The sequence below is a fragment of the Pristiophorus japonicus genome, chromosome 8 (assembly GCF_044704955.1).
Source record: "Pristiophorus japonicus isolate sPriJap1 chromosome 8, sPriJap1.hap1, whole genome shotgun sequence".
Classification (NCBI taxonomy): Eukaryota; Metazoa; Chordata; class Chondrichthyes; family Pristiophoridae; genus Pristiophorus; species Pristiophorus japonicus.
In genome coordinates this window covers 135796809-135814126 of record NC_091984.1, presented here as the reverse complement: position 1 = coordinate 135814126, position 17318 = coordinate 135796809, and the positions used below count along the sequence as shown (strand labels likewise).

The 17318-nt window shown below is 45.2% G+C and overlaps 1 protein-coding gene across 1 annotated transcript in view; it reads left to right on the top strand.

The window, feature by feature from the left end:
* Window positions 1-789: 789 nt before the first annotated feature.
* Window positions 790-17318, top strand: part of LOC139268758 (uncharacterized) — a 29776-nt gene continuing 13247 nt past the window's right edge. Inside the window, exon 1 of the mRNA XM_070887430.1 lies at window positions 790-1582. Coding sequence (XP_070743531.1) covers window positions 982-1582 — 601 coding nt within the window. The 5' untranslated portion in view covers window positions 790-981. The remainder of the gene's footprint in view (window positions 1583-17318) is intronic.

Sequence of the window (17318 nt, the reverse complement as noted above, 5' to 3'; positions counted from 1 at the left end):
TGTCCTGGCCAATATTTATCCCTCAATCAACATAACAAAAAAAACGGATGATCAGGTTATTATCATAATGCTGTTTGTGAGAGCTTGCTGTGCGCAAATTGGTTGCCGCATCAAAGCACTGACCACACTCGACCAGCTCCATTGGGCAGGCCACGTCGCTTGCATGCCTGACACGGGACTCCCAAAGCAAGCGCTCTACTCAGAGCTCCGACACGGCAAGCGTGCCCCAGGTGGGCAGAGGAAACGTTTCAAGGACACCCTCAAAGCCTCCTTGATAATTTGCACCGGCACCTGGGAATACCTGGCCAAAGACCGCCCTAAGTGGAGGAAGAGCATCTGGGAGGAAGCTGAGCACCTCGAGTCTCGTCGCCGAGATCATGCGGAAAGAGCGTGCACCAAACCAGGCTCAACACCCACCCTTTCCTCCAACGACTGTCTGCCCGACCTGCGACAGAGATTGTAATTCCCATATTGGACTGTTCGGCCACCTGAGAACTCACTTTTAGCATGGAAGCAAATCTTCCTCGATTTTGAGAGACTGCCTCTGATGATGGATGATGACAACAGTGGCTACACTCGAAAGGTACTTCATTGGCTATGAAACGTTCGGTGGACGTGAACGGCGCTATATGAATACAAATCTTTCTTTTGTTTTTATAAACTGCCTTTCAAGTCTCCTTTATCAAGATGGCGGCAGCAGCAGAGTCTTCACCAACGGACGGATCATCCTCCCGCCTTCACGCCGAGGCGGGGCCGTGAGACGGACTATAAATAAGCGCGCGCGCGCGCAACTGTTCGTGTGCGCGCACCGGGGGAGTGGGGGGAGAGTGCGCGCGCTGGAGGCGCAGTCCTGCCCTGCGCGTGGAGCGGCTCGAGCCCCCCCCTCCCCTCGGCTTCGCTCCTTTGTTGTCGGATGCGGCCCCACCGGCTGTGGCGGGGGAGGGGGGAGCGAGAGCGAGAGCGAGAGCGAGCAGGCAGACCATGGCCACCGACTCGGAGAGCTGCGTCAAGGTGATCTCGGTGTGGGACCACGACGAGACGCTGGCGCTGGTGGCGGCCTGGAGCCGCGACGACATCCAGGCGCAGCTGAGGCGTTCGGTGCGCAACCTGAAGGTGTACACGCGCATCTCGGAGCTGATGGCGGCGGCCGGCTATCTCAAGACGGCCGTGCAGTGCCGCCACAAGATGAAGAAGCTGCAGTACGAGTACCGCCAGCTCAAGTACTGCCACCTGCGGGTGCCCGGCCGCCACAAGGCCTTCAAGTACTTCAAGCTGCTCGACAACATCCTCAAGGACCGGCCCCTGGCCGCCCCCAAGGCCGGGCTGCTCGCCCTCTCCTTCGAAGCCGACCCGGAGGAGGAATTGGAGGAGGAGTGCGTGCCTCCCTCCGCCACCGCCGCCTGCCTGCGCTACAGCCCCGGTCCCAGCCCCGGCAGCCTCAGCCCCGCCTCTCTCCTGGGACAAGGGCCGCCAGTCGGAGCCAGCCCGGAGGACAGCCCGCTCACCCTCAGTGCTAGCCCGCAGCCGCCGGCCCTGCACGCAGACTCCACGCCCGTTAGAAGCAAAGGCGCACCGTTCATCTGCAAGTATTCATTCATTGCTACTTATTGAAGCCCCTGGAACAACATCCAAGCACCGTTATCTGCTGCTGCTTCCACTCCCACTTCTCGCAGCATTCATAAGAACTCTGCCATTCAATGAGATCAAGGCTGATCTGATCCTGGCCTCAACTCCACTTCTCTGCCTGTTCCCCATAACCCTTGACTCCCTTATCGTTCAAAAATCTATATCTTCACCTTAAGTATATTCAATGGCCCAGTCTCCACAGCTCTTTGGTATTCTCTACCCCCCACCCACCCCCAAAGATTAACAACCATCAGAAGAAATTCCTCTTTTCCGTTTTAAGCGGGTGACCCCTTATTCTGAAACTATGCCCCCTAGTTCTAGCTTCCCCCACGAGGGGAAACATCCTCTCAGCATCTTGTACATTTCAATATGATCACCTCATTATTCTAAATTACAATGAGTACAGGTTCAACCTTTCTTCATAAGACAATCCCTTCATCTCAGGAATCAACCTTTTCTGAACTGCCTCCAATGCAAGTATACTCAGTTTGACACTAAATATGAATATGTCTCCATCTCCATATCTAAACTAATTGGTTGTCTTTGGCTCCAGGTTGAAAGAATTAGAGATAAAAATGCTAGAAAGGAAAAACGGCAAATGCAGAAAGTCTGAATATAAAAAAACAAACTCTTGGAAGTTACACAGCAGTTCTGTCAGCATTTGAACAGAGAAAGGTTATCCTTTGACATTAGACCTTCCTGAACTGTTCCGGTAGAAGGTCTCCACCCCATTCAGGACAGTTGGCACTTATCAAGAATGCCCTCCATCAACAGCTCTTCGGAAAACAGATGCTGAAGTGGGAAGGGAGAAATCAGGATGGATGACCGGACAATGGCTTTGAGAAAGGAGATGGATTCAGGAGGGAATTCCAGAGAGTAGGCCCAAGGCACCTGAAAATGTTGCCACTTGAGATGGGGCAATAGGAGGGGATGAACTAACCACCAACGTCAATGTCTGACTGGGTGGGGAGGAGGAGAGTCAACACGGACTGGAAGGGATTGCAGAGATGGAATGAGGCAAGGCTCTGGAGCGATTTAAAGATGAGTGACAATTTGATGCTTTGGGGGACAGGCCACCGAGGCACTGATCAGCGAGGTTTGAGGTGATGGGTGAGCAGATCTTGGTGCAGCAGAATTTTGGACATGGAGGCATATATGAGCGTTTAAGCAGTGGAGGTGGGCATTGCTGCAGAGGTGGAAGTTAAGCAGTCTTTGTAATGGTGAGAATATGGGGTCTGAAAATAAGCTGAGTTGAACAGCGTGACAAGGTAGCAAATGCTCAATGGCTGGGGGATAGACTTGGTGGCAACAGCCAAAGACGATGGCTTCAGTTTTCCCAATGTTGAGCTCGAGGAAGCTGTGACTCGGTCAAGCAGTGTGACAGCATAGAGGCAGTCAATGGAAGTGATGGAGTAGTAGAGCTGAGTGCCATAAGCATACATAGAAGCTGAACAATCCTTGGCCTCCTCCACTTCATCATCTACATGCAGTCCCTTGGTGAAATCATGTGAAAGTATAGGGGTCAACCTCCACCTCTAAACATTGCCCACCTCCACTGCATAAACACATGCATTGTTCCATCATCACCAAACATAACTACTGCACTGGCTGAATACCACAATCCCTTCTTCCAGACTCCAATTTGTCCAAAACTCTGCTCGCCCATCTCCTCCCCCCAACCCACATTGGTCCTCTAAAGTAATTTAAATTTAAAATTGTTATTCTCTTCTTTAAATCCTTCCATAGCGAGGGACTCTAGAAGTGAAGGTGTGGGGCAACGAAGAAGCTGGGATTTGGGGAATTTGCAAGTGCTATAATGAGAATCCTGAGGGAGCTTTTTTCCCTCTTGGGGAAAAACTTGAGCTCTCCAGATGCTGACTGAAAAAGTCTTAACTTCAACCAGAAAGTCACAGATTTCCATTCCTCAATGCTTGTAGCAACAGCTTGCATTTACATCATGCTTATTTTCCTCCCACTTCCCCAAACCTAACCTTAGTATTTTTTGCAATAAATGATACACTACTTGAACTATGCCTCTTGGTGGTTAACTACAGAACAGCATTAGCCATGGCCAGGGATACTTTAATGCCCAGAATTTCTTACATTCCAGTTAGCATAAAAGTTCACACACTGCAGCCAAGTTAACATATTCATGATCAGAAACATCACCCACAAGCTGTCAATATAGGAGGCATGAATCTTCAATCAATCAAAATAAATCAGCATTTTATAGAAAATGCTTACCATTGATTTATTTTAGAGTTCCGTTTACACTTTGAATTGTGGTGGAGTAAATTGTTTTTGTGATGAATTCCAGCTGACTGGCTAACCTTTTTCATAGCAACAGCATGCTACCACCATATATTTACTCTCTGATACTTGAGCTGACAATTGCTTATTTTCTTTAGCCTATGTAAATTCCAGGTGAGCCATTTTTGTTTGAGTGAGACTTTTTCTTTTAGAAAGATACTTTTTTCTCTTTTGCCATTTGGTCTCTGTGTGCCTGCCATACACTAGTCTATTGGTCAAGCACATCTAAACATTCAAAACTGGCAACTAGGAGATGCACAAAACACAAGAGATGACCTCCTGCTCTTTGTAGAAGAGTCTGACATTCACTTGGAACCCTCCACAATGGAATGACTGAAATCAGGAAGATGATTTTATAAATGAAATGGCAAAGAGCTATGTAAATTGCATGTCTGTTTTATTCATGTTCCTTTAAAGAAAACAAAGTTTAAACATTTTCTCTACAAGCTGAGGAAGGATTACAGAAATTAAAAGGGAAATATTTTCATGCAAGTGTTTAGCAACCCTTATATAGGGACTGGAAGTAATCCCAGTCATTGTACTTTATGTAAAACAAAAGTTTTCTGTGAGGTGTCCCATTGAAATTGTATGCCTTGCTCCCCTAATGGTATATTAGCTAAAGCACTCATGGTCTAAGTTCCAGGTTTGATCCCTGGTCTTTGCCATGCCAACTTGTCTAAGGCTAGGGCAGCAGTGGGAGAATTACATTTAGCCTAGACAACTCTGTTAGGAAGAACATAAGAAATAGGAGCAGGAGTAGGTCATTCAGCCCCTTGAGCCTGTTCCGCCATTCAGTAAGATCATGGCTGATCTGATCTTGGCCTCAACACCACTTTCTTGCCTGTTCCCCATAACCCTCGATTCCCCTGTAGTTCAAAAATCTTTCTCCGTGTTGAATATATTTAATGACTCAGCCTCCACAGCTCCCTCAGAGAAGAAATTCCTCCTCATCTCTGTCTGAAACGGCCGACCCCTTATTCAGAAACTATGCCCCCTAGTTCTAGATTTCCCCATGAGGGGAAACATCCTCTCAGCATCTACCCTGTCAAGCCCCCTCAGAATCTTTTATGTTTCAATAAGATCACACCTCATTCTTCTAAACTCCAATGAGTATAGGCCCAACCTGCTCAATCTTTCCTCATAAACCAACTTCTTCATCTCAGGAATCAACCTAGTGAACCTTCTTTGAACTGCCTCCAATGCAAGTATAAACTTTCCTTAAATAAGGAGACCAAAACTGTATGCAGTAGTGTAGGTGTGGTCTTACCAACGCCCTGTACAGTTGTGGCAAGACTTACCTACTTTTATACTCCATCCCCTTTGCAATAAAAGCCAACATTCTATTTTGTCTTCCTAATTACTTGCTGTACCTGCATGCTAACTTTTTGTGTTTCATGTATAAGGACACCCAGATCTCTCCGTACCACAGCATTCTGTAGTGTCATTCCATTTAAATAATATTTTGCTTTTCTATTCTTTCTACCAAAGTGGATAACCTCACATTTTCCCACGTCATACTCCACCTGCCAAATTTTTGCACACTCACTTAACCTATATATATATCCCTTTGCAGGCTCTTTGTATCCTCCTCACAACTTGCTTTCCCACCTATCTTTGTATCATCAGCAAATTTGGCTATGTTACACTTGGTCTTTTCATCCAAATCAGCAATATAGCCCCAGCACTGATCCCTGTGGCACCCCACTAATTACAATTTGCCAACCTGAAAATGACCCATTTATCCTGACTCTCTGGTTTCTGTTAGTTAACCATTTCTCTATCCATGCTAATATATTGCCCCCAACCCCATGAGCTTTATCTTGTGCAGTAACCTTTTATGTGGCACCCCGAATGTCTTCTGGAAATCCAAATAAACAACATCTACTGGTTCCCCTTTATCCACCCTGCTCGTTACATCCTCAAAGGACAAATACATTTGTCAAACACAATTTCCCTTTCAAAAAAAACCATGTTGACTCTGCTTGACTGTCCTGCTACTACTCCCTTAATAATGGATTCCAGCATTTTCCCAATGACAGATGTTCTTGAATAGGGGCGTTACATTTGTGCTTTTCCAAACCGCTGGGGCCTTTCCAGAATCTAGGGACTTTTGGAAGATTAAAACCACTATCTCTGCAGCCACTTCTTTTAAGAACCGAGGATGCAGGCCATCAGGTCGAGGGGATTTGTCAGCCTCTGGTCCCATTAGTTTGCCTAGTACTTTTTCTCTAGTGATAGTGATTATTTGCAGTTTCTCCTTCCCTTTTGCCCCCTTGATTATTTACTATTAAGAGGATGCTTTTAGTGTCTTCTACCGTGAAGACAGATGCAAAATATTTACCATTTCCTAGTTTCCTATCATTAATTCCCCAGTTTCATCCAACACTTTAGCTACTCTCTTCCTTTTTGTATACTTTTATATACTTGTAGATGCTCTTAATTTGTTTTTATATTTCTTGTGCGTTTACTCTCCATCTATTTTCGTCATCTGTTATTTTTTTTAGTCATCCTTAGCTGCTTTCTAAACATTTCCCAATTTTCAGGCCCACCACTAATCTTGGCAACAATGTATGTCTTCTCTTTCAATTTGATACCATCCTTAACTTCCTTAGTTAGCCACGGAGGGTTCATCGTTCTCGTAGAGTTCATCGTTCTCGTAGAGTCTTTTTCACTGGAATATATCTTTGTTGAGAGTTATGAAATATCTCCTTATTTCATAACTGCTTATCTACTGGCTTACGTTTTAATCTATTTTCTCAGTCTACTTTAGCCAACTCTGTCTTCATACCTTTGTAAATGCCTTTATTTAAGTTCAAGATATTAGTTTCAGATCCAAGTTTCTCACCCTCAAACTGAATGTAAAATTCTATCATGTTATGATCACTCTTCCCTAGAAGATCCTTTACCATGAGACCCTTAATTAATCCTGTCTTATTACACATTACCAGATCTAAAATAGCCTGTTCCCTGGTTGGTTTCACAACGTATTGTTCTAAGAAACCATCCCGAATACACTTTATGAACGTGTCCTCAAGGCTACCTTTGCCAATTTGATTTGTCCAATCTATATGAAGATTAAAATCGCCCATGATTATTGCAGTAACTTTCTTATAAGCCCCCATTATTTCTTGATTTATACTCTGTGCTACGGTGTAACTACTGTTAAAGGGGCTTATAGACTACTCCTAACAGTGACTTCTTTCCCTTACTATTTCTTATCTCCACCCAAACTGATGCTACATCTTGCTCTTCCAAGCCAAAATAATTTCTCACTACTGTACTGATCTCATCCTTTATTAACAGAGCTACCCCACCTCCTTTTCTTTTCTGCCTATCCTTCCAAAATGTCAAATAACCCTGAATATTCAGTTCCCAGTCTTGGTCACCTTGCAACCACATCTCTGTAATGGCTATCAGATCATAACCATTTATTTCTATTTGTACCGTCAATTCATCTATCTTAGGAATGTTGCATGCATTCAGATAAAGAGCCTTTAATTTTGTCTTTTTACCATTTTTTCCTACTCTGTCCCTTCCTGTCACACTCTGGTTATCGTTACCCTGCACTAGTGCCTTTTACTTCTCTATCTTTCTGAATTGCCCCTCATCTGAACCCTCCCGCTATTTAGTTTAAAGCGCAATCTGCAGCCCTAGTTATTTAATTTGCCAGGATATTGGTCCCAAAGGGCAATAAAAAGCAATCCAGTGGAAAGCGTGTCATCTTGTGGTGCAAACTTGAGGTAAAAACTTGATCAGACATCCCTGCTGTTGAAAGCCTCAGAGATACTTGTTTGTCACGGCTCACATTTTAAGAATGGCCATTTTTGGCAAGGTAGCAATGTTTCTGGAACTGTACCCCAGTTGTCCACATAAGGCGAGGCATAAGAGAAGAAAAATGGGTGTTTATTTAAAAACTAGTGTGACTGGATTTCATTGGAAAATCAACATCTTGGTATGCAGATCAGCAGTAGTGGAATTATAGTCAAAGATTAAAAGTTTCCATAGTTGTCCTGATGATCATCTACAGTGGTAATAAGGGGAATTGGACACTCCTGGACAGCATTAACAAAAGTGGCCAAAGCCGACAAGGATCAGTGTTCTGCAGCCTCTTTTTTTTAAACTGGATTCCTTTATTTCTATTTCCAGAACATGTCTTTTTTGACATTAGAAGCAGTGCTTTAAGCAGAATGCTCAATTTAGCCCTGTGATCTATATGTATAATTACTATTAATATTAGGATCAATTTTCCCCAAAGCTGTTTTTTGGTGTATTGCCAGAGTTACGCCTGTTTTTTTCGGCCCCAACTACTCCAAAAATAAATGTGGCAAGTTTCCCCTTGAAATTGGCGCCGTGTAGCCTGTCCTGTAGCCTCAGGGGGTGGAGCCTAATGTCTGTGCCAAAAAAATGATGCCGCCCAGTACAGTTCCCAGTCTACAATCGACCAGTTGTGTGTGAACGAACTTTGAGTGCTGTGTGAGAACTTTAATTATCATTGGAAAAATTGGAGCCGCAATACAAGATGCAACGTGGCGCAAGGACCAAGAATTTCTTACAGGATTAAGTGGAGGCACTAGTTACTGTGGTTGAGGGCATAGGCCACATAAAAGTTTCACCAAAAGAAATTAAGAAACGCTGGAACCAACTTGCAGAAGATTATAGTGCACTGGTGACCACCCTGAAGTATGGAGGCCAATGCAAAAAGCGGCAGGACCTTGGTCAAGTAGTTTGTGTAAGTAATATTTTCATTTATTCAATGCAATTGTAAATGTGACCAGCTGTATATGTCCCGACCAACTGTATATGTCCCACCCAGCAGAAAGACACGCTCTTAAAAGTTATATTTTCATCTTTGCAGAGGAAAGTGGCACACAACAAATGAGAAAGGACTCGAACAGGAGGAGACCTGGCAAATCTGCACCCACTAACAGCCTTGGAAGAGAGGGTCGCTGCTTTGTGATGGGTCCTGCCTGGAGAAAAGCAGCCACCACTGCACAAATTTAGGCCCACACTCGAGGGAAAGAGTAAGTCCAGCAAATTCCACAGTCTGGCTTTGCTAAATGTTAAGTATTGCGCGGGCGAGCCATGCTTCGGTTCATGGGGATGTCTCTGTCAGCTATGCTTCGGTTGATGCAATATGCTATCATTCATTGTGGTCTTTCAAATCAGCCTGCTGCCGGCGCTGTGTGAGCCTACTCATGCCACCCACCTTGCCCCCCCCTCCTCTGCTGCTAACCATTTTTCTATTCTGTTATTTTTGCAGAACTTGAGGCCAACCCTGCCGATGCTGAAGAGGAAAACATCTTCCAATCCCACCTTCCAGACCAAAGGGGTGAGGGGAAGGGATGGATGAAGCCCCCTCTGTTGTACTCACTTTGGAGGAGGTTCAGGTGCCGCCCATTGAGGCGCTAGCCCCTTCTCTGAGTAGTGGTTTGAGTGTTGGTGGTACATTCCATGGTTTCCCACCGTGCAGCAAGGCACACCCATGGCCCCACCGTCCCAGGCTGCAGGTCCCAGTGGGGTGCAGCGAGCCACACCCAGGGTGAGGAGGGGAAGGAGAGCTCTCCTGAGGTGCAGGATCTAACAGATGTGGTTCAGATGATGGCAATGAGTGCGGAGAGCATTGACCTTACCCGATCACTCCTGGAAAACCATCAGTGGGGTGGGTGATGAGGTATCGGGACTGGCAGAAGTAACAACACTCTCTCGAGAAATGGGAACGCTGTCGGTGAACACGAGGGAGGGAATGTCGGACTTAGCTGCTGCAATAAGCCCAGACCCCGCACCCATTGACAGAATCAACTGGCACTCCGACTCCAATCCCAAGACCAGCCTCTGAAAAGGGCCCTCCTCCACATTACTGCCGTGGGCAGGGGGTGGTGGAGTCACCAAGCGCAGTGGGCAGTCTTAGAATAAGGTGGAGGAGAGATGGGTGCAGTTGTTGATATTGTTGTTACTGTTGTAACTGTTCTTAAATTAAGTTATGTAAGTTTACAAGTTTAAAAGTTAGTAAGTGATCTTAAGTGAAAACTTTAAAGTTTGATACAAAAGAATATTTTTATTGAAGTTAAGTTAAGTACAAATAAATGTTAAACTGTTGAATAAAATATATTTTAAATTATAACAATGATTTCCATTATTTGTTCCATTATTAACAACTTTTTGAAGTAAAGAAGAATCATTTCCATCATTTGTTCTATTAACACAACATTACAGAACAAGACGGAACAGGTCCAAACAGTAAACATGGTCCACGTGGAAAAGTTGCCGCTGAGCCGTCAGGCACCCAAGCCTTCACGGATGAACTGCTGGCACAAGACTCGAGCAATCGTTAAAGGGGCATGACGGCCCGCCGTCGTGCTCCGGGTTCAGGTAGTTGCATTTTCCTAATCATCATCATCAGCCACTCTCATCTCAGATGGGTCTGCGACTACCAGCTGCTGCTGCCTCATGATGGCTAAGGTATGCAGCATGCAGCACACAACAGTGAACTGACCGACAATCTTGGGAGTATTATAAGTAGCCTCCAGAATGGTCCAGGCATCGGAAACGCTGTTTCAAAATGCCAATGGTCCTCTCTATTATGCTGCGTGTCGTATTTCCGGTGTCTCTCGCCTTCTCTCTCTTGTCTCGGGTTACGTGTAGGGGCATCATGAACCAGGTGGCGAGGCCGTACCTTTTGTCTCCCAGTAGCCAGCTCTGCCCTTCTGGCTGCTGCTGAAACATGGCAGATATAACGCTCTTGTGTAGGATGAACACATCATGGGTGCTCCCAGGGTATCTTGCATCAACTGACATGATGCAATGCATGTCATTACACACGAGCTGCACATTAATGGAGTGGAAGCCTTTTTTGTTCCCTATATATCTCTGAATCCTCCAAAGGTGCTTGCAAGGCGATTGTGTGTACAATCAATGCAGCCCTGTACCTTGGGGAAGCCAACAATCCTGGAGAAGCCCACAGTCCTGTCACGCATTGCCTGGGCGGTGATGGGGAACTTTATATAGTCGTTTCTCCGGGCATATAATGCAGCAGTCACCTGCCAAATGCATATGTTGCATGTTGAGAAATGGCCCACACATCCCCAGATATAGCTTGGAACGATCAAGATGCATAGAATGAAAGTGCAGCTGTAACCTTCACTTCAACTGACAAAACAGTCCTCCTGACACCTCTAGGTTGCAGGTCTCCTTTTACTAACTCACAGATCTCAGTTACAACTTCTTTGCGGAAACGCAGCCTTCTGACAGTTGTTGCCGCCAAATTAAGTTTAGGGGTTAAGTCATGGCAGGACAGCTCGGACATGTGTTATGCTCCTCCTGTACTATGTGGGAAGTCAGGGACGCTTCCGGTGGCCCTGATGACTATGTGTGCGGGAAGTGTATCCGTCTCCAGCTCCTGACGGACCGCATTGCGGCCCTGGAGCTGTGGGTAGGTGAACTCTGGAGCATCCACGATGCTGAGAATGATGTGAATAGCATGTTTAGGTAAAAGGTACACAGCCAGATAGTAAATGGGTGACCAACAGGAAGAGCAGTGCAAGGAAGGTAGTGCAAGGGTCAAGGATGTTGTGGAGCAGATGCAGGACATTCTGAAAAGGGAGGGCGAACAGCCAGTTATGGTGCATACAGGTACCAACGATACAGGTAAAAAACGGGATGAGGTCCTACAAGACAAATTTAGAGAGCTAGGAGCTAAATTAAAAAGTAGGACCTCAAAAGTAGTGATCTCAGGATTGCTACCAGTGCCACATGCTAGTCAGAGTAGCAATCGCAGGATAGCTCAGATGAATACGTGGCTTGAGTGGTGCAAAAGGGAGGGATTCAAATTCCTGGGACATTGGAACCAGTACAAACTGGACGGGGTACCTGCAGTCATCCCCCTGCAAAACAAATACACTGCTTTGGGTACTGTTGAAGGAATGACTCATCAGGGGGGAGCAGCAACAGCCAAGTTAATGGCATCAGGGGTGGCTCTGCTGCACAGGAGGGCAGGAAAAAGAGTGGAAGAGCAAAAGTGATACGGGATTCGATTGTAAGGGGAATAGATAGGCATTTCTGCGGCCGCAACCGAGACTCCAGGATGGTATGTTGCTTCCGTGGTGCAAGGGTCAACGATGTTGCAGAGCAGGTGCAGGACATTCTGAAATTGGAGGGGGAACAGCCAGTTATGGTGCATACAGGTACCAACAATATACCGGTAGGTAAAAAACGGGATGAGGTCCTACAAAACAAATTTAGAGAGCTAGGAGCTAAATTTAAAAATTAGGACCTCAAAAGTAGTAATCTCAGGATTGCTACCAGTGCCACGTGCTAGTCAGAGTAGCAATCGCAGGATAGCTCAGATGAATACGTGGCTTGAGGAGTGGTGCAAAAGGGAGGGATTCAAATTCCTGGGACATTGGAACCAGTTCTGGGGGAGGTGGGACCAGTACAAACCGGACGGTTTGCACCTGGGCAGGACCGGAACCAATGTGGAAATGGCTGAGACCTTAAACAATTATTTTGCTTTGGTCTTCACAGTGGAAGACACAAAAACCATGCCAAAAATTGCTGATCACGGGAATGTGGGAAGGGAGGACCTTAAGATAATCACTATCACTAGCGGGGTAGTGCTGGATAGGTTAATGGGACTCAAGATAGACAAATCCCCTGGTCCTGATGAAATGCATCCCAGGGTATTAAAAGAGATGGCGGAAGTTATAGCAGATGCATTTGTTATAATCTACCAAAATTCTCTGGACTCTGGGGAGGTACCAGCGGATTGGAAAGCAGCTATTTAAAAAAGGGGGCAGACATGTAAAATGTGGATTATTTTCCCTCAATCTGGTTCAGCGAATTCACTGAGTCGAATACCGTTATTGCTTATAACAAAGCAAGCTTTTATTTCAAAGCACCGGCTGGGGACTTTATCAGACAGAAGGAATGCTTTCTTGATAGATCGCATCCACTTCCTACGGACAAAGTCACGTTACATTGTAAAGGCACAACGGTTATACATTTTCGGTAAAAGATAACCAGATACAATTAGAGTGACATCCTAGTTCAGCCTATCCCCTTTGATCCCTCCTTCCCTTTGTCCACTCATGAGCCGACTCTGTATGGTCTGTTTTTACACAAAGACCCATTATTATTCTTCTGTTAATGGTTCAGGTTAGTGGTATGATCTAATAAGACCTTGAAGTTATTTTGCAAGCTGTGTCAGTATTGTAACATTTGCAGTCTCCAGTCTGAGATTTTTATGGCTATTCCTCCATGAATCCTTTGTTAGCTTTTAGTGTCCCTATATAATTCCCACGTTCTCAACTTCAATGTCTGTATACATTCAATATACATTTTCAGTATGCATTCTCATACAAAAGGCCGGTTAGATTAACATCTGTAGTGGGGAAAATGCTTGAAGCTATCATTAAGGAAGAAATAGCGGGACATCTAGATAGGAATAGTGCAATCAAGCAGACGCAACATGGATTCATGAAGGGGAAATCATGTTTAACTAATTTACTGGAATTCTTTGAGGATATAACGAGCATGGTGGATAGAGGTGTACCAATGGATGTGGTGTATTTAGATTTCCAAAAGGCATTCGATAGGTGCCACACAAAAGGTTACTGCAGAAGATAAAGGTATGCGGAGTCAGAGGAACTATATTAGCATGGATCGAGAATTGGCTGGCTAGCAGAGAGTCGGGATAAATGGGTCCTTTTTGGGTTGGAAATCGGTGGTTAGTGGTGTGCCACAGGGATCGGTGCTGGGACCACAACTGTTTACAATATACATAGATGACCTGGAAGAGGGGACAGAGTGTAGTGTAACAAAATTTGCAGATGACACAAAGATTAGTGGGAAAGCAGGTTGTGTAGAGAACGCAGAGAGGCTGCAAAGAGATTTAGATAGGTTAAGCGAATGGGCTAAGATTTGGCAGATGGAATACAATGTCAGAAAATGTGAGGTCATCCACCTTGGGGAAAAAACCAACAATAAAAGGGAATATTATTTGAATGGGGAGAAATTACAACATGCTGCGGTGCAGAGGGACCTGGGGGTCCTTGTGCATGAATCCCAAAAAGTTAGTTTGCAGGCACAGCAGGTAATCAGGAAAGCGAATGGAATGTTGGCCTTCATTGCGAGAGGGATGGAGTACAAAAGCAGGGAGGTCCTGCTGCAACTGTATAGGGTATTAATGAGGCTGCACCTGGAGTACTGCGTGCAGTTTTGGTCACCTTACTTAAGGAAGGATATACTAGCTTTGGAGGGGGTACAGAGACGATTCACTAGGCTGATTCCAGAGATGAAAGGGTTATTTTATGATGATAGATTGAGCAGACTGGGTCTTTACTCGGAGTTCAGAAGGATGAGGGGTGATCTTATAGAAACATTTAAGATAATGAAAGGGATAGACAAGATCGAGGCAGAGGGGTTGTTTCCACTGGTCGGGGAGACTAGAACTAGGGGGCACAGCCTCAAAATACGGGGGAGCCAATTTAAAACCGAGTTGAGAAGGAATTTCTTTTCTCAGAGGATTGTGAATCTCTGGAATTCTCTGCCCAAGGAAGCAGTTGAGGCTAGCTCATTGAATGTATTCAAGTCACAGATAGATAGATTTTTAACCAATAAGGGAATTAAAGGTTACGGGGAGCGGGCGGGTAAGTGGAGCTGAGTCCACGGCCAGATCAGCCATGATCTTGTTGAATGGCGGAGCAGGCTCGAGGGGCTAGATGGCCTACTCCTGTTCCTAATTCTTATGTTCTTATGTTCCAGGGGGATTGTTTGCTAGTGCTGTTGGGGAGGAGTTAAACTAACATGGCAGGGGAATGGGAACCTATGCAGGGAGACAGAGGGAAATAAAATGGAGGCAGAAGCAAAAGATAGAAAGAAGAATAGTAAAAGTGGAGGCCAGAGAAACCCACGGCAAAAAACAAAAAGGGCCACATTGCACTAAAATTCTAAAGGGGCAAAGTGTGTTAAAAAGACAAGCCTGAAGCCTCTGCCTCAATGCAAGGAGCATTCGGAATAAGGTGGACGAATTATCTGCGGACAGCAGTTAACGGATATGATGTAATTGGCATCACAGAGACATGGCTCCAGAGTGACCAAGGCTGGGAATTCAACATTTAGGAAGGATAGGCAAAGAGGAAAAGGAGGCGGGGTGGCGTTGCTAGTTAAAGAGGAAATTAATGCAATAGTAAGGAGGGACATTAGCCTGGATGATGTGGAATCGGTATGGGTGGAGCTGCGGAATTCCAAAGGGCAGAAAACGCTAGTGGGAGTTGTGTACAGACCACCAAACAGTAGTAGAGAGGTTGGGGACAGCATCAAACAAGAAATAAGGGATGTGTGCAATAAAGGTGCAGCAGTTATCATGGCTGACTTTAATCTACATATTGATTGGGATAACCAAACTGGTAGCAATGCGGTGGAGGAGGATTTCCTGGAGTGTATTAGGGATGGTTTTCTCGACCAATATGTCGAGGAAACAACTAGAGAGCTGGCCATCCTATACTGGGTGATGTGTAATGAGAAGGGACTAATTAGCAACCTTGTTGTGCAAGGCCCCTTGGGGATGAGTGACCATAATATGGTAGAATTCTTTATTAAGGTGGAGAGTGACACAGTTAATTCGGAAACTAGGGTCCTGAACTTAAGGAAAGGTAACTTCGATGGTATGAGGCGTGAATTGGCTAAAATAGACTGTCAAAGGATACTTAAAGGGTTGATGGTGGATAAGCAATGGCAAACATTTAAAGAACACATGGATGAACTTCAGCAATTCTACATCCCTGTCTGGAGTAAAAATAAAACGGGGAAGATGGCTCAACCATGGCTAACAAGGGAAATTAAGGATAGTGTTAAAGCCAAGGAAGAGGCATATAAATTGGCTAGAAAAAGCAACAAACCTGAGGACTAGGAGAAATTTAGAATTCAACAGAGGAGGACTGAGGGTTTAATTAAGAGGGGGTAAATAGAGTACAAGAGGAAGCTTGCAGGGAACATAAAAACTGACTGCAAAAGCTTCTATAAATATGTGAAGAGAAAAAGATTAGTGAAGACAAACATAGATCCCTTGCAGTAGGATTCAGGTGAATTATAATGGTGAACAAAGAAATGACAGACCCATTGGACAAATACTTCGGTTCTGTCTTCACGAAGGAAGACACAAATAACCTTCCGAATGTACAAGGGGACAGTGGGGCTATTGAGAAGGAGGAACTGAAGGATATCCTTATTAGGCGGGAAATTGTGCTCGGGAAATGGATGGGATTGAAGGCCGATAAATCCCGGGGCCTGATAGTCTGCAACCCAGAGTACTTAAGAAAGTGGCCCTAGAAATAGTGGATGCATTGAGATCATTTTCCAACAGTCTATCGACTCTGGATCAGTTCCCATAGTCTGGAGGGTAGCTAATGTAACACCACTTTTTAAAAAAAAAAGGAGGGAGAGAAAACGGGTAATTATAGACCGGTTAGCCTGTCAGCAGTAGTGGGGAAAATGTTGGAATCAATCATTAAGGATGAAATAGCAGCGCATTTGGAAAGCGGTGTCAGGATCGGACCAAGTCAGCATGGATTTATGAAAGGGAAATCATGCTTGACGAATCTTCTGGAATTTTTTGAGGATGTAACTAGCAGAGTGGACAAGGGAGAACCAGTGGATGTGGTGTATTTTGACTTTCAAAAGGCTTTTGACAAGGTCCCGCACAAGAGATTGATGTGCAAAATCAAAGCACATGGTATTGGGGGTAATGTACTGACGTGGATAGAAAACTGGTTGGCAGACAGGAAGCAGAGAGTCGGGATAAATGGGTCCTTTTCAGAATGGCAAGCAGTGACTAGTGGAGTGCCGCAGGGCTCAGTGCTGGGACCCCAGCTCTTTACAATATACATTAACGATTTAGATGAAGGAATTGAATGTAATATCTCCAAGTTTGCGGATGACACTAAACTGGGTGGCGGTGTGAGCTGTGAGGAGAACGCTAAGAGGCTGCAGGGTGACTTGGACAGGTTAGGTGAGTGGGCAAATGCAGATGCAGTATAATGTGGATAAATGTGAGGTTATCCATTTTGGGGGCAAAAACACGAAGGCAGAATATTATCTGAATGGTGGCAGATTAGGAAAAGGGGAGGTGCAACGAGACCTGGGTGTCATGGTTCATCAGTTACTGAAAGTGGGCATGCAGGTACAGCAGGTGGTGAAGGCAGCAAATGGTATGTTGGCCTTCATAGCTAGGGGATTTGAGTATAGGAGCAGGGAGGTCTTACTGCAGTTGTACAGGGCCTTGGTGAGGCCTCACCTGGAATATTGTGTTCAGTTTTGGTCTCCTAATCTGAGGAAGGACGTTCTTGCTATTAAGGGAGTGCAGCGAAGGTTCACCAGACTGATTCCAG